This window comes from Ictalurus punctatus, chromosome 2 (genome assembly GCF_001660625.3).
Source record: "Ictalurus punctatus breed USDA103 chromosome 2, Coco_2.0, whole genome shotgun sequence".
In the NCBI taxonomy this organism is placed as follows: domain Eukaryota; kingdom Metazoa; phylum Chordata; class Actinopteri; order Siluriformes; family Ictaluridae; genus Ictalurus; species Ictalurus punctatus.
Genome location: NC_030417.2, coordinates 31,510,657 through 31,525,907, shown reverse-complemented (window position 1 = coordinate 31,525,907; position 15,251 = coordinate 31,510,657). Strand labels below are relative to the sequence as shown.

Below are 15,251 nucleotides of genomic sequence, written 5' to 3'. Positions count from 1 at the left end.
AGTTTTTAAAATACTTTATAACCACAAGGAAAAAAAAGAGGAAAAAAAAGTGTCAAGCAGTTGCTAAAGACAGGTTTATTTGTTCAAATTGTATATTCCAGGAATATAACACCTCTGACTATAGAAAACATCCAAATGTTCCAAATTAGCAGTACAAATGTCTTTTTTTTTCTCGTCTTCTTTTTTGCCATTTCTACAAATAAACAAATATCCGCGGGGTATAAAAACGAAAACATAAATTTAAAAATTTTCCCTCCTCAGAGCAAATGACAAAGTAATCCAAACCAGTGGCTGATGCAAGCACTGCCTAGGGAAGCCTGGCCAAGTGAAAATACAAATTAAACCATGTTCACACAATACAAATTGTAGAGGAAAAAAAAGGGTCATATTTACAATTACAACAGCAGTGAACCAGTCTGTACAAACTGTACTGATCTCATCACTTCTAGTCCTATTCCCGAATCTATAGTGGATTCCACAGCTGCTATGCTCCTCAACAAACATTATAAATAAGCAGTTCATTCAGTGAGATACGACACACACTACATCATGTCTTGTTCATTCAAAGAGGAACCGACATAACATCTCTGGGTCTCCTAATGCCGTGTAGGGGCATAAAACACAGCGACAGACACCAGTGATCCAAGTGGTGTGCACACACAGCTCAAAATTCTTTAAAAAACAAAACAAAATTTATGCAATGAGGTTTTCTTTTTCTTTTTCCTTTTTCAACACACAGGGCACAGATGAGAAGGGGAAAAAAAAACAGCTACCCCAAACTGTTCATATATACATAACAAAGAACCTCTCATCTGTTAAATAAAACATTTGTTTACAATCCTTGAGCTGGTGCGTATCAGAATGCATCAGTGACTATAAAAATACAGAGGGGTTAAAGGGAATGGGATAACAGGAACACAGGACAGTCAGCTGATGAGGCTGATCGGGATAAGTGCAAGGAAAAAATTCATACATACTAAACATTTAAAATAAACCAATATTTAAAACAAACCATTTGTTTTAAGAAAAAAAGCAACAACAACAACAAAAAAGCATGTGTAGCCCTGCAAAGCAACATTAAAATATTTTTTTTTTAAAAAGCTAATAAGGAAAACTGAAGTTGGACTGAACAAACCAACACCGATCATAATCCTAACTAATAAACTGTTACACACAGGGTTTTGGGGAGTAGATTCCTCTCAAAACTGTACCACATCTGGGCAAAATATACTTTCAGCTATTTTTATTATAAAGACTCTGATGTCCAAATGTCTTTAAATTTAAAGCAATCATTTGAAAATTGTTAAAATCCAACAAAAAATGAGGAATCCCTGCCAATTATACAAAGGAGATTTAAAAAAAAAAAAAAAAAAGCAAACATGGATGGAGCAGCTCCGAGCTCCAACACCTAACAAGCACAGGAGATGGTGGCTTATTTACATGCAACCCACAAGGACTGACACTCAAAAAAACAAAAAACAAAAAAACTTCATTGTTCCTGAAGTTACCACATCATCATGAACCAAAGAGCAAACTTACTCCACTATAGCAGGACAGGGTGAAAAGGGAATTTTTTTTTGGAAAAGTGATGTAGATTAGGATAGAGAAGAGGAGAGGGGTGAATCATTTGGTTTGCTTCACCTCCTCAAAGAAACCCACTGAGCTACAAGACTCTTTGGCTCATGGGTCCTTCGTTCCCCTAAAAAGTCTGGAAAAGAACCCAAACCCTTCGTTCACAAAACAACCCTTCCAAACAATGCCACGAAGTGCAATGGTAAGAAAAACGTTTTAAATCCCCATAGATCTTAAAACATTAATCACTCATTTAACCTCTGCTACAGTTACAGATGTGTGTTACCCATGGGGAATTTAGGAATCCTCTCAGTCCTCAATAAACTCATCAGGAAAGTTCAGCCAGAGCTGATTGGAGAGGGGGGTAGGGGAGGGGGTGTAAGGCTAAAGCAAAGGAAGGTGTGGGAGAGATGCGAATGGACGTGGTGGTGCAATGGAAAGCGCTCCCCCTGGTGGCTGGAGGATTGCACTGCAGGCCCAAGGCTCTGCCTCATGGCTCAGTTCACAGGGTCTGTGGCAGTCTGTGGGCTTGCACTGCTCCAGCTACCCCTCACTCAGAGTCAGAGTCAGAGGAAACCTCTGAGCTGGACGCACTGCTGCTGCTCTCAGATTTATTCTCCTTATCCTCTGCCTCTTCGTCCTCTTCATCCTCGTCCTCATTCTGAAAAACAAAAATTAAATAAATAACAACCATTAAACTTACACATTAAAGTAGATGCAATATAAAAGCACAGATGTGGCTATTAAAAATGTGACAAATAATTTATTAAATGTGATTTAAATTAATGTTGCTAATGTAATTGTTGAAATATGCTCAGATTAGCAGGTTTATAACCCCCCCCCCCCTTTTAAAAACTTTATTAATTCATGTCCCTGGTGATATCGTGTATAATTTATTAGAATCACTCAAGACAACTCGTTTTTTTTTTCTCCATAGTCTTCTATTAAAATATTTAAAACAACGCTTTAGATGAAGATCTTAACATCTGATTCTAATGTCACTTCACACTCACAGGTGGAGAAAAATTAACCAATATATCATCATATATATCATACGAGCCATCTCAAAGAAAATAACCTGAGCTTTTGGACTTTGAAATGTCACAGAATACTAATTCATAATCCTAGCTCTCTCACATCATCATCATCATCTTCGTCATCATCCCCTTCTTCACTCTCCTCTGCGCTTGATGATCCCTCCTCAGACTCCTTCTCCTCTTCTTCTTCATCATCATCATCATCATCTTCTTCTTCATCCTATAAAACAAATATACATAGTAAACATGACAACTGATGCATCATGGGTACTTCATCATCCTACAAAGAACTTGTCAAATGAGCATGTTGATACTCACCGAGATCTTGGGCTTGGGTTTCTGTTTAGCACTGGTACCACCTGGTTTACTCGGGTTTCTCCTTTTCTGAAAGGAAAAGGAGAGAGGGAAAAAAAGCATAAGCATGAAGTACAATGTTAAAGCCAGTAACATTTAAATACGTGTCTGGAAAAAACAAATATACCAAAATGGCAGATCATTGCTAACTTACCAAGGAATTGTATTCCTTATATGTAGCTCTCTCTTGAGATGTTAAGCTCTGTAAAAGAAATCATTTCATCATTCAGTGCAAAATACATAAAAATGAATGATGTCCAATAAGTCTGACTGCTAAATCGATTTCTTTTAAGCCGGCCCCTCAAAGTTCTGATCATTCACATTCCAACACCTAGGACACACGTTAATATTTAAATTAGGTATGTAATATTTGGCAAAGATGGGTTGAAGTAAATGCAGCCCCTGCCTTTGTCCCTGCAAAGCCACTAGTCCAAATCACACGCTAAGCTAGAACACCTGAATGCTCCTGAAAGATGAGATTTATAATCGAAGAGGCAACAGGACTGCCAGGCAAGCAGAGTCGCTTCCTTGTCCAGGTTTGTTAGATTTGGACGGTTCACATCTTTGTTTTTCTCTCTCATTTACAGGAGGCGCAACAGGGGCAGAAGTAGATTATTTTATTTACAGCTGCTGGAATTTTTGTATGCCAAAGGTTAATGCGCATTTAATACTCTTGGTAATCACCACTATTAAATCTGAAAACACAGTTAATGGGAGTAGTAAAGTACCGAAAGCCACTGCTCAAGTTGCACTTTGTATTGCTTCTGTTTTTCCTCTGCAATTTTCTTGTAGCGGTCTTTCTCCTTCTGCGGGAGGCTCTGCCAGCGGCTGCCGATTTCAGTCATGCGCTCTTTCATGGGCAGGTGGTTCAGCTCCCCATTAGACAACATTTCCTGAGAAAACTTCTGATAGCCATTTCTGAGAGCAGAAGTCAAAGACAGCATTAAGAGCAGGGGATAGTCTAGTCATCCAGCTCATATTCAACTTTGCCACCCATCAGTCACCGAGAGATGATGAGTGTACACAAACCTCAGAACACACTTTGAACTGTAGGCGGTTCAACAGATGCACATAAAAACTTACGATGGTGGCTTTTTGGGCTCTCCTTCAAATTTCATCTTCTTCCCTGCGGCAACCATCCCAGCAGGAGAGCGCATCTCACTCAGCTCTCTCTGACCGGAAAAAGACAGGAAACTACATTGTATTCCATATAAAGGTAAAGGTGCGTCATGAATTTAACACAAGTAGCTAACTTGTGTCCAAAGAACAGTCCAATAGGATGAGAAATAAGGAACATTTCTATTAGACCTTTTTCCTAGTTTAAGATGTTTTGCTCACTAGAGATATTATTTCAGAAAGGATGATTGTGTTAAAGCTAGTTATCGTAGCCTTTTATTGTATGTAGAGTGGAGAAAACATATGTTAGGCAGATGATAACCTTTAACCAAGCCTTGCTCACCTCATATCTCTTCTGGTCCTCTGCAGCCTTTTTGATCCACATGATTTTCTCCTTCTTCTCCATGGTGTTCCATGCAGCCTCCATGGCTTTTTGTGCCTTTGGCCGGTCATTCTGCCACAAAAAAAATAAAATCGAGGGACAGTGAGGTTTTTAAGACGCATCCGAGCCATATTAATTATACATCTAGTTGTACAAAACTTTTACATAGTTCTCCTACCTTAAATCTGGCCAAGTAATCACCGATGACGCTGTGCTGCCAAATTTCCTGCGCGGTCTTGGGTGGGTCTGGCAGCTTGCTTTGCTCATCTTTCCCTCGCTTCTCTGACTCTGCTTTCAGCACTGCCTCCAAGTTCTTGTATTTTTCCTGTAAGATGGTGGCATTTTCAATGGCCATGGGTGAAAGCCTCTACTGCCATGCTGTTTCATATACTCTGAGTATACTCGATTTAAAGGTTGATGACTAAGTGCACAAATTGTACAAGCACATTTCTATATCTATAGTTAAATTTTTGTTAATCAAGCATCCTCAAGACTAACAGCATGGCTGCACAAGCTTTTGCCCACAGGCACCATTCATTAAAATTCACTGCTGCAGGTACCAGCAAGCAAGACTGCTGGTCTTCTTTACCTTCTTCTTGTCTGAGAGGTCATTCCACATGCGGGCCAGAAGTCTGGTGAGTTCACTATCAGACAAGTCAGGCCTCTCCTTCTGAAGCTTCTGCCTCTTTTCCTCAGCAAAAATGAACATGGCAGAGATCGGTCGCTTTGGCTTAACAGGACTACTCTGTATATGTAAGGGAAAATGCAAGAAGACTAAGACAAAGCTAGGGCAACTAACGATTATTTTCCATAACTGGTTAACCTGCCGAGTATTTATTTAGTTATATTTCTTCGATTATTCGGGGTGGGGTGGGGGTGATTAAACTGAGTTACAAATATAAACTTCAGACTAGAACGTTACATTAATATACATAAGTATTTATGCATTATTTTTTATGAATGAACAAACAAACAAAAAAAAAACCCTGACAAACTAGTTTAATTGTTTAAATTAAATATATTTAAAAAATCTAACTTTCACTACACCTCACGGTTTCACTGCACCACACCCTACTCACTCTCTTTAGGCATACTGTTTCACTTGTGTTAACTTTAATTTGTACCGTTTTAAATTGGCATCACAAATGCTGACTCATACTCCCACTATTTATTGCTTTACTGGTCTACATTGCGAGTGATGAGCGACGTGACCTCGTTAATAATAGATCGCTCCCGTTATAATAAACGGCAGATTTTACCCTGCAAGTGGACAAACACAGCATATATGACAATAAACTTGAATTAAACTAAACCGCTTAAGCAACTCATACCAGTTTCCCCAAGCTCTTGCACACAGTGGAGCATTTAGGATATAAACATAAGTTCGTGCTTCTCTGTCGTGTTTCCGTGCTACGCAAGTTTGCAGGTTACAATCTTCTTTGAGGCGTTTAATATAAAATGCTCCCATGCCTCATAGGACTCGGAGGTCGCATACTTTTTACCCGCTGTGACTTGACGATTACGCCTCCGTCCGACGGTGACAGGTCATGTTGGGAATAAAAGTAAACAGTAAACTGAAGAAATTCATTTTCGTTGACTCTGGGTATTAGGCGAAAGCTAGCGGCATCGCATTACGTGCGAGACGACTTATACATCCGGTTAGTAAAAACAAAAACAAAACGCTGGTGTTCCATTTGAGACGATTTTTCCCCTTCAAAAATTCATACACTAGATGTTAAAGTACACAGTGCATAGTGTAAGGCCATAGTACATTATTTGGGACACAACTTTGGTCTTTATGCTCTGATTTTCGGAATAGAAGTAACGCAGAAAAACGCACTCTGCGCTGCACGCAGACCAACTAATTGATAATGAGGTTCATTGACAATGATTTTCATAATCGATTAGTTGTTGCAGCTCTATACAAAACCACAAAGAATAAATAAATAAAAATAAAAAAAAAAGATGGAATTGGATATGGAAGGCTGGACAAAGAGAGACTGATGTGGAAATATGGATGGATGGACAATAATGGCAAGTACACTGACCTTTGCTTTAGAGTTCTTTTTGGGACTGGGGCTAGCAGCGCCTGGGAACTTTTTAAATCCCACCATCTTTTGCTCTGCCAGTATTCTCTGCTGCTCTTCCTCTGAAATGCTCTGTAGAACAAGGTGAACATTAAAACACACAAATTTACCAAAATTGCAAAAAAGCAAACAAACAAAAAAAACAACAACCCTGTGGCTGCTTTAATATACATCCACTTACACACAGGAATCGGTTCATCTCAACTTCATATTCTTTCTTTTTCTGAAATAAAAAAGGAAAATGTCAGGAAAGATGAAACTCACACTTTGCTCGTCTGTACACATTCGTACTATGTGTGTACTATATTTCTGTGAGTTGTTCTCTGACCTGCTCGCAGCGTTTCTGATAGGCATCTTTCTCGCTCTGTTTGAGCAGTTTCCAGCGCTGGCTGCACATGACCATGCGCTCAGTGCTTGGTACATCTTTCATGCCAGACATAAGCTCAGCACAGAACATCGAGTAACCGTTCCTAGAGACACAGCATGAAAGACCATGGCAGATTCCCAAAACATGTGACAGAAGAAACAGGCTCTACCTTCGACAAAGATAACAAACGTAACCTTTAAAGCGATCAACACACCCCACAATAATACTGCAAGCTTGCAATTTCCCAAGGTAAATGACAAAACAATCAAAAAAGATCTGCAGCAGCTCATAATGACAACAACGATCACTCATTCTCAATGGCATTTGGTTTACTTACGATGGTGGTTTGCCTGGTCGCCCGTCAAACTTGTCCTTCAGCTGTCTTTCTGCTTTAGTCAAAGTGGTCTTCACAATATTGCTCTCAGTCAGGTTCAACTGCGGGTGTTGTTGAATGAACTCCCGCATTGTCTCCTATACAAATGTCAGGGTTCACGGGTTAGAATCCGTCACAAACTTAGCTGAAGTGTCACTTCTGTTCATTATTGATGTTCTATGTCATTTAGCGCAAGTTTAAAACAAACGAAAAAAAAAAAAGAGTCATTACAAATCTTTATACATAGAATAAACAAGACAGTACATGTTGCTGGTAAAATATCATCAGTATTTAAAGTATTCAGGACAGAAAGCACTTGCCCATCTGAATTAATTCAAATAGTAAGGAGATACTCAAGCTGCTCGCACCTCATACTGCTTATGCTGCTCTAGAGATTTGGTGATCCACTTCAGTCTCTTTTTATCTGGAAGCTGTGTCCATTTCTTACCCAGACTTTCTTTAATGTCTTTGGTGGTGGCCTGGACATTAAAAAAATGCATTAATGCAACGAATGGTGGCTGTTTGGGTTAATTAGCAGAACTGTTATTATGGTGTACAGTGTGAGTCAACAGGAATTACCCCTGGGTGAATTTTGAGGTGAGCTTTTTTCTCATGGTTGTACCACAGCTGCTGTGGTGTCAAAGGTTTCTCTGGTACATTGGATGCTTTTTTGCTTGTGTTCTCGATCAGGTCTGGATGGTCCTCCCTAAATCCATACAAAACCCCTTAAAACGTTAAAAACTGAAGAACACGACCCAGACACAGGACGACAGCATAAGGAAATCAAAATATATATGTTGTTGTTTATCTTTACTGATGAGACACTTGCACTTACTTGAACTTTAACATGTTAAGTTCAAAAGTTTCCTTTTCTTTGATAAAATCATGCACATATTTCTCCTGCAGAGAGAAAAGAAGCAAAATTCAACTTAGCAATTCGATCAGTGTCTCTCACAAACTACTCATATTCTCACATACTATTCATCAATGCATGTCATCATGTCCTTGTACCTTTTTACGTTCAGGCAGCTCCTTGTACTTTTTGGAAAGGATCTTTGTCAGGTCCAGATTGCTCATCTCTGGGTGAAGTTTAGCATACTTCGCTCTCTTTTCCATGAAAAAGCGGAAGTATGGTGTCAATGGCTTCTTGGGGAAGTCTGGGTGTTTCTGAAAGGACAAAACAAGGAACAAGTCATTTTAAATAGATCTTGTGAAAAACTAACACATACTAAAAAGTGGTTAAAAACGTGCCGTGTTAAGTTAGCACCGTAAAAAGGAGATTTTTTCTAACAACTAAGTGTCCAGTGTATAAAACTGAAGGAAAATGGAGATGTCAAAAGTACATAAACATTCAAACAAATACATATGGAATTAAAAATACCGATATATTCTATTGAAGCATAGTATATTGTTGCTCAAACCTTCGCGAATTATGTAGAAGAAAGGAAACATCTAATTACCTTCAGTTTTTTGCCTTTGTAAGGATTCTTGATGTATTCTTGGGCATCGACAATTAACTCTGTCAGTGTGCGAAATTTACGGATCTGAAAGAGAAGCATCGACTCAAAGTTGTAACTTCAGTCCAAAATACAACTCTATACTTAAGTGCTTGGAACATTAGCAAGTCACTAAAAACTAGAGATGCACGATACTAAATTTCTCAGCCGATACCGATAGTTCTGCCTTTTATGCATTCTTTTAAATTAATAATAATTAATTCCACAATTCTGAAACAAATGCAAATAAAAACATTATTCTCCCCATTTCAACAAGTTGTTTCACAGTAACTGGTCTCAAACACAAAGCACATTACTCAAATTAACATGAACTAAAAATATATATTTTGTCAATCCATCTTCATTTAAATCTTTCAACAGTGTACTGGCCCGTTAAGTCAGCGCGAGCAATTTTTATTTTATTTTTTTTATTAAACTCGACGCCGAAACTCCTGCTTCACGGCAGTGTCCAGTATAAAATTTAAGCAGTGCAGAGATTACAAACTGCAGTTTTGTCATCATTCCACACAAGAGACATCTTTACACACAGCACGAAATCCATGTGTTTACCCGCCCTCTTTTGATTGACAGGATATAATCGGCCCTGATCATCGGATGCTTTTAAACTAATCGGCCATCTGGAAAAATTTCTTTATCAGCTGATACTTCGGTGCATTTCTAATAAAAACCATTAGGAGTTTAGGACTAGCATTATAACTTCTTATGCATACACAACTTGAACAAGTTACAAGATGATGTAACCTAAAACGTAGCTACATATCTTTCAGAAATGACTATTACAGTTGCAATCAAAATGATTCAACCCCATTGCAAATCAGGTCAATGCATTTTCAGTTGATTTTAGGGAACCACTTGAAGCATTCATTGTGTTGAACTATTTATTTTGCTTGATTTGTTCTATGCAGACAGCTGAAAGTCTGTAAATTTTGACGATAAACCTGATTTGCAATGGGGGTTGAATCATTTTGATTGCAACTGGATGTAGATTTTTACACCATGTTAACCAGTGAAAGTCATTTTGTCATGACCCTCACCTCTCTTGAGACCTCAAGCCATTTCTGTTTGCACATCTCAGCCGAGTACGTGTTAAAAGCAACCTTCCCCCAGTCTAGATGAGCTTCAGTCGTCTTGTACTTGGTCAGGTCTTTCTCTGGCAGATTCACTTTCATGGCGTCCAGGAGCTTCAGCAAATCATCCTGGGCCCAAACTATGACTGTGGAGATTTAAGGTTGGAATTACGTGGGAATTTACTATTTGCACATGTAAACTCGTAAAATGACTGCACATTCTATGTGCATACAGACTAAAAACCAGTAAACTGGAAACAACATCCTACCTGGCTCTTTACTGGTGGAATCCATGGCTCCATTCATTCTCGAATATCACTTCTAGAGACACAAAAACATGAATGATGAAAAATAATGTGCACTTTACATAAGTTTTGTATTTTAAAAAAATATAATTTTCATAAACACCTTTTATCTACTGTAAAAGACATGAATAACACTTAATGCTTAAAAACACTTTCATGCATTGGTTGGAAATTTTGGAAACAAACCTTTATAAAGGGCACGTAGATATCATAGAAATCACCCAAACACAGAGAACTAAATGATCAGATAATGTAAATAGTCAGCTTAAAACTTTGTGTATTGCATATTCCATTCATTTGATGTTTTTTTTAAATTATTATTATTATTACAATAAACCTCCATAACCTTTTCTGCAGCACTACAATTCTGTCTTTTGGCTACATTTGCTGGGCTTGACTCAGTTTAGCGGCTCACATCTACCAAAAACGTTGCCTGCTACCCAAAATACACCATGATTGGTTTCCTTCATGCAACTGGTTCGAATCAGGGTTACATCCCTTCGTCAGTGAACGGCACTAAAGGTCTCTTGAACCCGGAAGCGGGTCGAGACCACTCAGCCGGTCAGCTGTTTTGGTCCGTATGAGCAGTGTCCTCAACAGCCAGAATGAACCACAGTGGGGGTGGGAGTTGTGTTTGGGGGAGCACCAGGGTTCGAGTCTTAAAACTAACTTAAAAACTACATATGTAGAAAGCACAAGTGGTACCAGTAAATCATTAGGTTGCTAGTTTAAATTGGACACTTGAGAAAGACCCGTTATACTCTCCTTTTTATTATCATTGTATATAAAATGTATTTTGGTAATTGTTGGAGATATAGTTCATAAGATCTTTCAAAATATATATTTACCTAAAAAAAAAAAAAAAAAAAAAGACTACAAAAATGAACTGCCATGGTGCAAGGAATATTTTTTTAAATTTTTTTTTATTTAATTATACTTGGACTTTCTAATAATATATTTGTATAATAATTTTTTTTTTTTTTTTAATGCAGATGACGCAGTTGCGGAATCCATGATAAAAACCCTAAAGGAATGAGTGCTTACTCTATGGAGAGGAATTAAAACCCAGCCCAACACATAATAGTTGTTCATTACGCCGCCCCTAACCGTTTGCGCTGCATCGGGAGACAGAGCCCATTGCCTGTGACGGCTTCAAATCTCAAATAACTCTGCACTCGATACGAAACACAGACGGCCAAATCCGTCTAATCTTCCATTTTGTGTCCCCGCGCTAAGACTTTTGGAAGACTGCGAGTCCGCGGACATTTTGCATCGACCGCTTCGCCTACTGGTCGATCTCTCGCCGCGGAATGGCGCTTTTCGGAGCGGATGCTGGGAGGTAACGTTACGGCGGAAGGAGGAAGGACAGGCAGCTGGAGGCGACCAGCTGATCACGGAATGGATCCGCTTTCTTTCGCTCTCGGTCGAGGCGGGAACGGAGGCCAGTTAGGAGACATGACTATAACATGCACAGACTCGAGTCCGCCTCAGTGCTAACGGGGCGCGCGGAGCTCCGCTTCCGCCATGGAGGGGGTTTCTGAGTCGCGCGCTACTCTTACACGATCTGTTTTTGTTTGACTGAGAGGGGGGAAATATATATAAATATATTAAGTAATTCAGTATATATATATATATATATGTGCGATGAAATTAATGACGTCATTTTCTGAACCATGAGTCGATGTTTGAAAAATACCACGCTGTGGGTTTAAGTGTGGAAAGGTTGATTTAGTCACAAAATGACTCGACAGTTTTCCAGGGCGAGGCGCGGCCATTACTGAAGCTGTAGCGGTAATGGCGACACCTGAACCGACCCGAGCTCTGAACAGACACGAAGCAAAGCCTAAATCAACCAAAATATGATCTAAATCAAGCAAATATCTTGCTAAACCTACAGATTTTTGTTGTCGGAAATAGGAAATTCGCATTAATTTCACTTGTTTAAACGTGTTTTATTAACTAGCATCAACGCTTCTTTTGGCTTCTTTGACATTAAATTTAAGCTCCAACCGAAACATGAAGTGGGGAAATTTTTTTTTAAATAAATATAAACAAATTACCTACAGCCAAATACATTGCGTTAATATTAACCTAATCGAATTTAAATAAGTTGTAACTGTTTTATAAGATATAAATTCTATATTTAATAACGTATCAATTGACAAACAAGCTAGCATTCGTCGAGTGCTAAGCGACCTATCACTGACCTACATGAGCTAGGCGGCTAGGACTAGCTAGCTAGCTTCGGGTCCCCGCTACCGAAATGAGAGCGGAGCCGTAATTCGTCAAAACACAACGAAAATACACCACTGTGTTGAACAAACGTACTGTTAATATTTCAGGAATCCCTTTTTACGAAACAACCTTACCGTAAAACTCGTCCGTTACCGGGACATTGAGTTGCCGTCGAGATTACTGGGGTGAATGCGAGGTGTTGGTCGCCGTATGGCGGAGATTGGGAGCTGGTCCTTTTAATGGCTTGCAGGACAAGAATAAAGGGAAAAAATAAATTTCATTAAGCTCGAAGCGCGATGTCTGAGTTTCAGCAGTGTGTGGTTTAAAACCCCGTACTAAACGCGTTATTTTAAATGCTCGACGCGCACGTTTTACGCGCAACATGAAAGGAAAAAATAGACGAACAGCCGAGACAGAGAGCAGCTCGCTGGCGTGACGACTGTTCTAGAGCCGCCATGCTTCTTCCACCTCGCGGTGCTCTCAATCAGCCGCTCTGGCGAGGGGGAGAAAACGCGTTGAAAACGTTAAGCCGTTGTTTAGGAACTTACCCGGTTTATTACTGAAACACCAGCAGTCGGTAGACGGAGCAGGCAAATGATCACGAGGTTGGATTTCTCGGTTGTGAGAAGTCGCGCGAGCGAGAGAGGACGAGCCCGTGCGGTGAGGTATTTAACCGAAGCTCCCTGATGGCTAACCGGAGGCGGCCGGTTCTGCTCGCATACAGACAAGCCTCATGGAGTCCTCACTCAGCGTGAAGATAAACAACGGACGCGTCGAGTTCAATCGCATTTATCACTCTTGTTAATCGTTTTATTATCAGATCGTACAAATAAAAACACGATTTCTGTAAAACTGATTAAGTGAATTAAGTGTGTGTGTATATATATATATTTTTTGCTGTAGAAGTCTCGCGGAGGGGAAATTCGGGTAAGGCGACCTCGGAATGTCCACCCTGCACCAGGCAAAACAATGTGTTTAAAAAATCAAAACAAATTAAATGTTTAGTCTACTATACAAATGAAAAAGCAAACAAACATATTTTAAATATAAACGGTGCTGTAGTTTACCTCAGGTGATCAGTTTTTAACCGAGCGGTTGTTGTTGAGCAGGAGGAGAAGAAGAAGAAGAAGAAGAAGAAGAACAGGCGGCGGCGGCGAGTTCGACCTGTCGCAGCGCGCGCGTGGTTGGAAACTGCTTGTGTGGAACGAGGGGAGGGTTGAACGTTGGCCAGCCGCGCGCCGCCGGTCCAGGGCACGAGGCTCCTCCAGTCCCCGCAGAGCCGCGAGACTTTTTCCCCCCCCCGCCTCCATCTCTCTCGCTCTCGCGCGCGCTCTCTCTCTCTTCCATATATCTCCCCCTTTTCCAGTCAGCGCGCGCGCTCCGGATCTCTCGTTCGTTCCGACCATTTCTCTTTTCCGAGAGAGAGAGAGAGACATCCCGCATTTTCGATCTGTCTGCTCCTTCCTTCCCTTCCTTTCACGCAAGCTCGAGCGCCGAGACCATTTTCGCTCCTCCGGTTGCACGAGACGACTGATGATCGCGCCTTCGATTCGAAACGGAGAGTAATAAAGCAAATAAAAACGAAATGTCCGCAACTCGTGCACGGTTTTAAAAACTGATTTCTTCATCAACTTGGAATGCATTTATAATAACCTCATTAATAAATAAATAAACAGTCGATTTTTATGTGGTTTCTGTGTGATCCTTATGAAAAGGAGGGGATGTTCCTACACCAAAAAGCCTTCAACAGTAGTGCACTTTTATATATAGTTCATGTCTTGCCTTCTTTTTAACAGACTGTTTGACAGCTACATCTTTCTCTCAGCCTGTAAAATATCATTCATCTCCACCTTGCGTGTCTGTGGGCGTCACGCACGCTGACCAATGAGTGCTCTCAGATTTGGTGAAAACAAATGATTTGCCAATCAGCACATAGCTTCATTACAACATCAGTGTTAAAAACACACAAGCACTGCTGCAGCACCACATCTCTTGTTATACAATACTAATTCATGTATGACTTAACATTAAATTTAATTTCCACAATGGAGAGCAAAGGTGTGCATGCAAATGAAAAAGACCAACCAGACATTTAGTGTAGGTTTCACAAATGTCCCTTTAACATGACAAAAACGGTCAAATAGTCAAAATAATATTATTTCAATGTTTGCATCTCTTTCTTATTCTCTAGTAGCTTGTATATCCATCATTTGACCTTATAACTGTCTCTAATAGCTCTTTCATATCTTCTGAACAGCTTCCCCATATATATATATATATATATATATATATATATATATATATATATATATATATATATATATATATATATATATATAAACAAACATGAGGGTACAAACTTTTACACTTATCTCCATCTATGGTCAGTTGTAATTGTATTCACCTTGACATAAAAACCTTTATATTTCTATATCAAATCTACTTTATTTTGTTTTTCATGGAGTTATTTAGTTTTAATTATATGCACATATATAAATAATATAATCAACAGATAATTAAATGTTAGTAGTAGGCTCAGTAGTAGATTTAGTAACAATACCCAGCCTTGAATCTAGAGATCTATGACATCAGCATGTTTTAGGAAACATGCTCATACTTGGATCTAATATTAATTCATTTTATTAAACATCACATGAATTGTACTATTTTAGCTTGTTTTAATGACAGATTATTACTTTTAACTCACTAAATTAGTACTCCGTATATATAAAATACAAAATTGTCAAAAAGATTATTGTAGTAATATAATTTTAATAGTCACATGAATTGCAACACAGGGTTTATATATATATTTTATATATATATATATATATATATA

General features: G+C 39.2%; 1 protein-coding gene across 9 annotated transcripts; it reads right to left on the bottom strand.

Annotated features, from left to right (window-relative positions):
• Window positions 1-60: 60 nt before the first annotated feature.
• Window positions 61-14,198, bottom strand: ubtf (upstream binding transcription factor). 9 transcript variants are annotated; one of them, XM_047162638.2, is made up of 23 exons: window positions 13,480-14,198; window positions 12,547-12,655; window positions 10,364-10,412; window positions 10,142-10,193; window positions 9,840-10,018; window positions 8,749-8,832; window positions 8,300-8,455; window positions 8,124-8,188; window positions 7,868-7,994; window positions 7,657-7,767; window positions 7,253-7,386; window positions 6,877-7,018; window positions 6,730-6,771; window positions 6,510-6,620; window positions 5,051-5,206; window positions 4,640-4,786; window positions 4,423-4,533; window positions 4,047-4,135; window positions 3,692-3,881; window positions 3,118-3,165; window positions 2,928-2,993; window positions 2,710-2,829; window positions 61-2,233 (listed from the first exon to the last, which is right to left on the bottom strand). In XM_047162638.2, exons 4-23 carry the CDS (start codon window positions 10,176-10,178, stop codon window positions 2,123-2,125), a joined length of 2,226 nt encoding a protein of 741 aa, XP_047018594.1. In that variant the 5' UTR covers window positions 10,179-10,193; window positions 10,364-10,412; window positions 12,547-12,655; window positions 13,480-14,198; the 3' UTR covers window positions 61-2,122. The 9 variants fall into 9 exon arrangements, with proteins under 9 accessions (XP_047018594.1, XP_053531510.1, XP_017344605.1 ...); XM_053675535.1 differs by lacking the exon at window positions 12,547-12,655; XM_017489116.3 differs by lacking the exon at window positions 10,364-10,412 and having other exon boundaries at window positions 13,480-14,197.
• Between the last annotated feature and the right edge of the window lie 1,053 nt (window positions 14,199-15,251).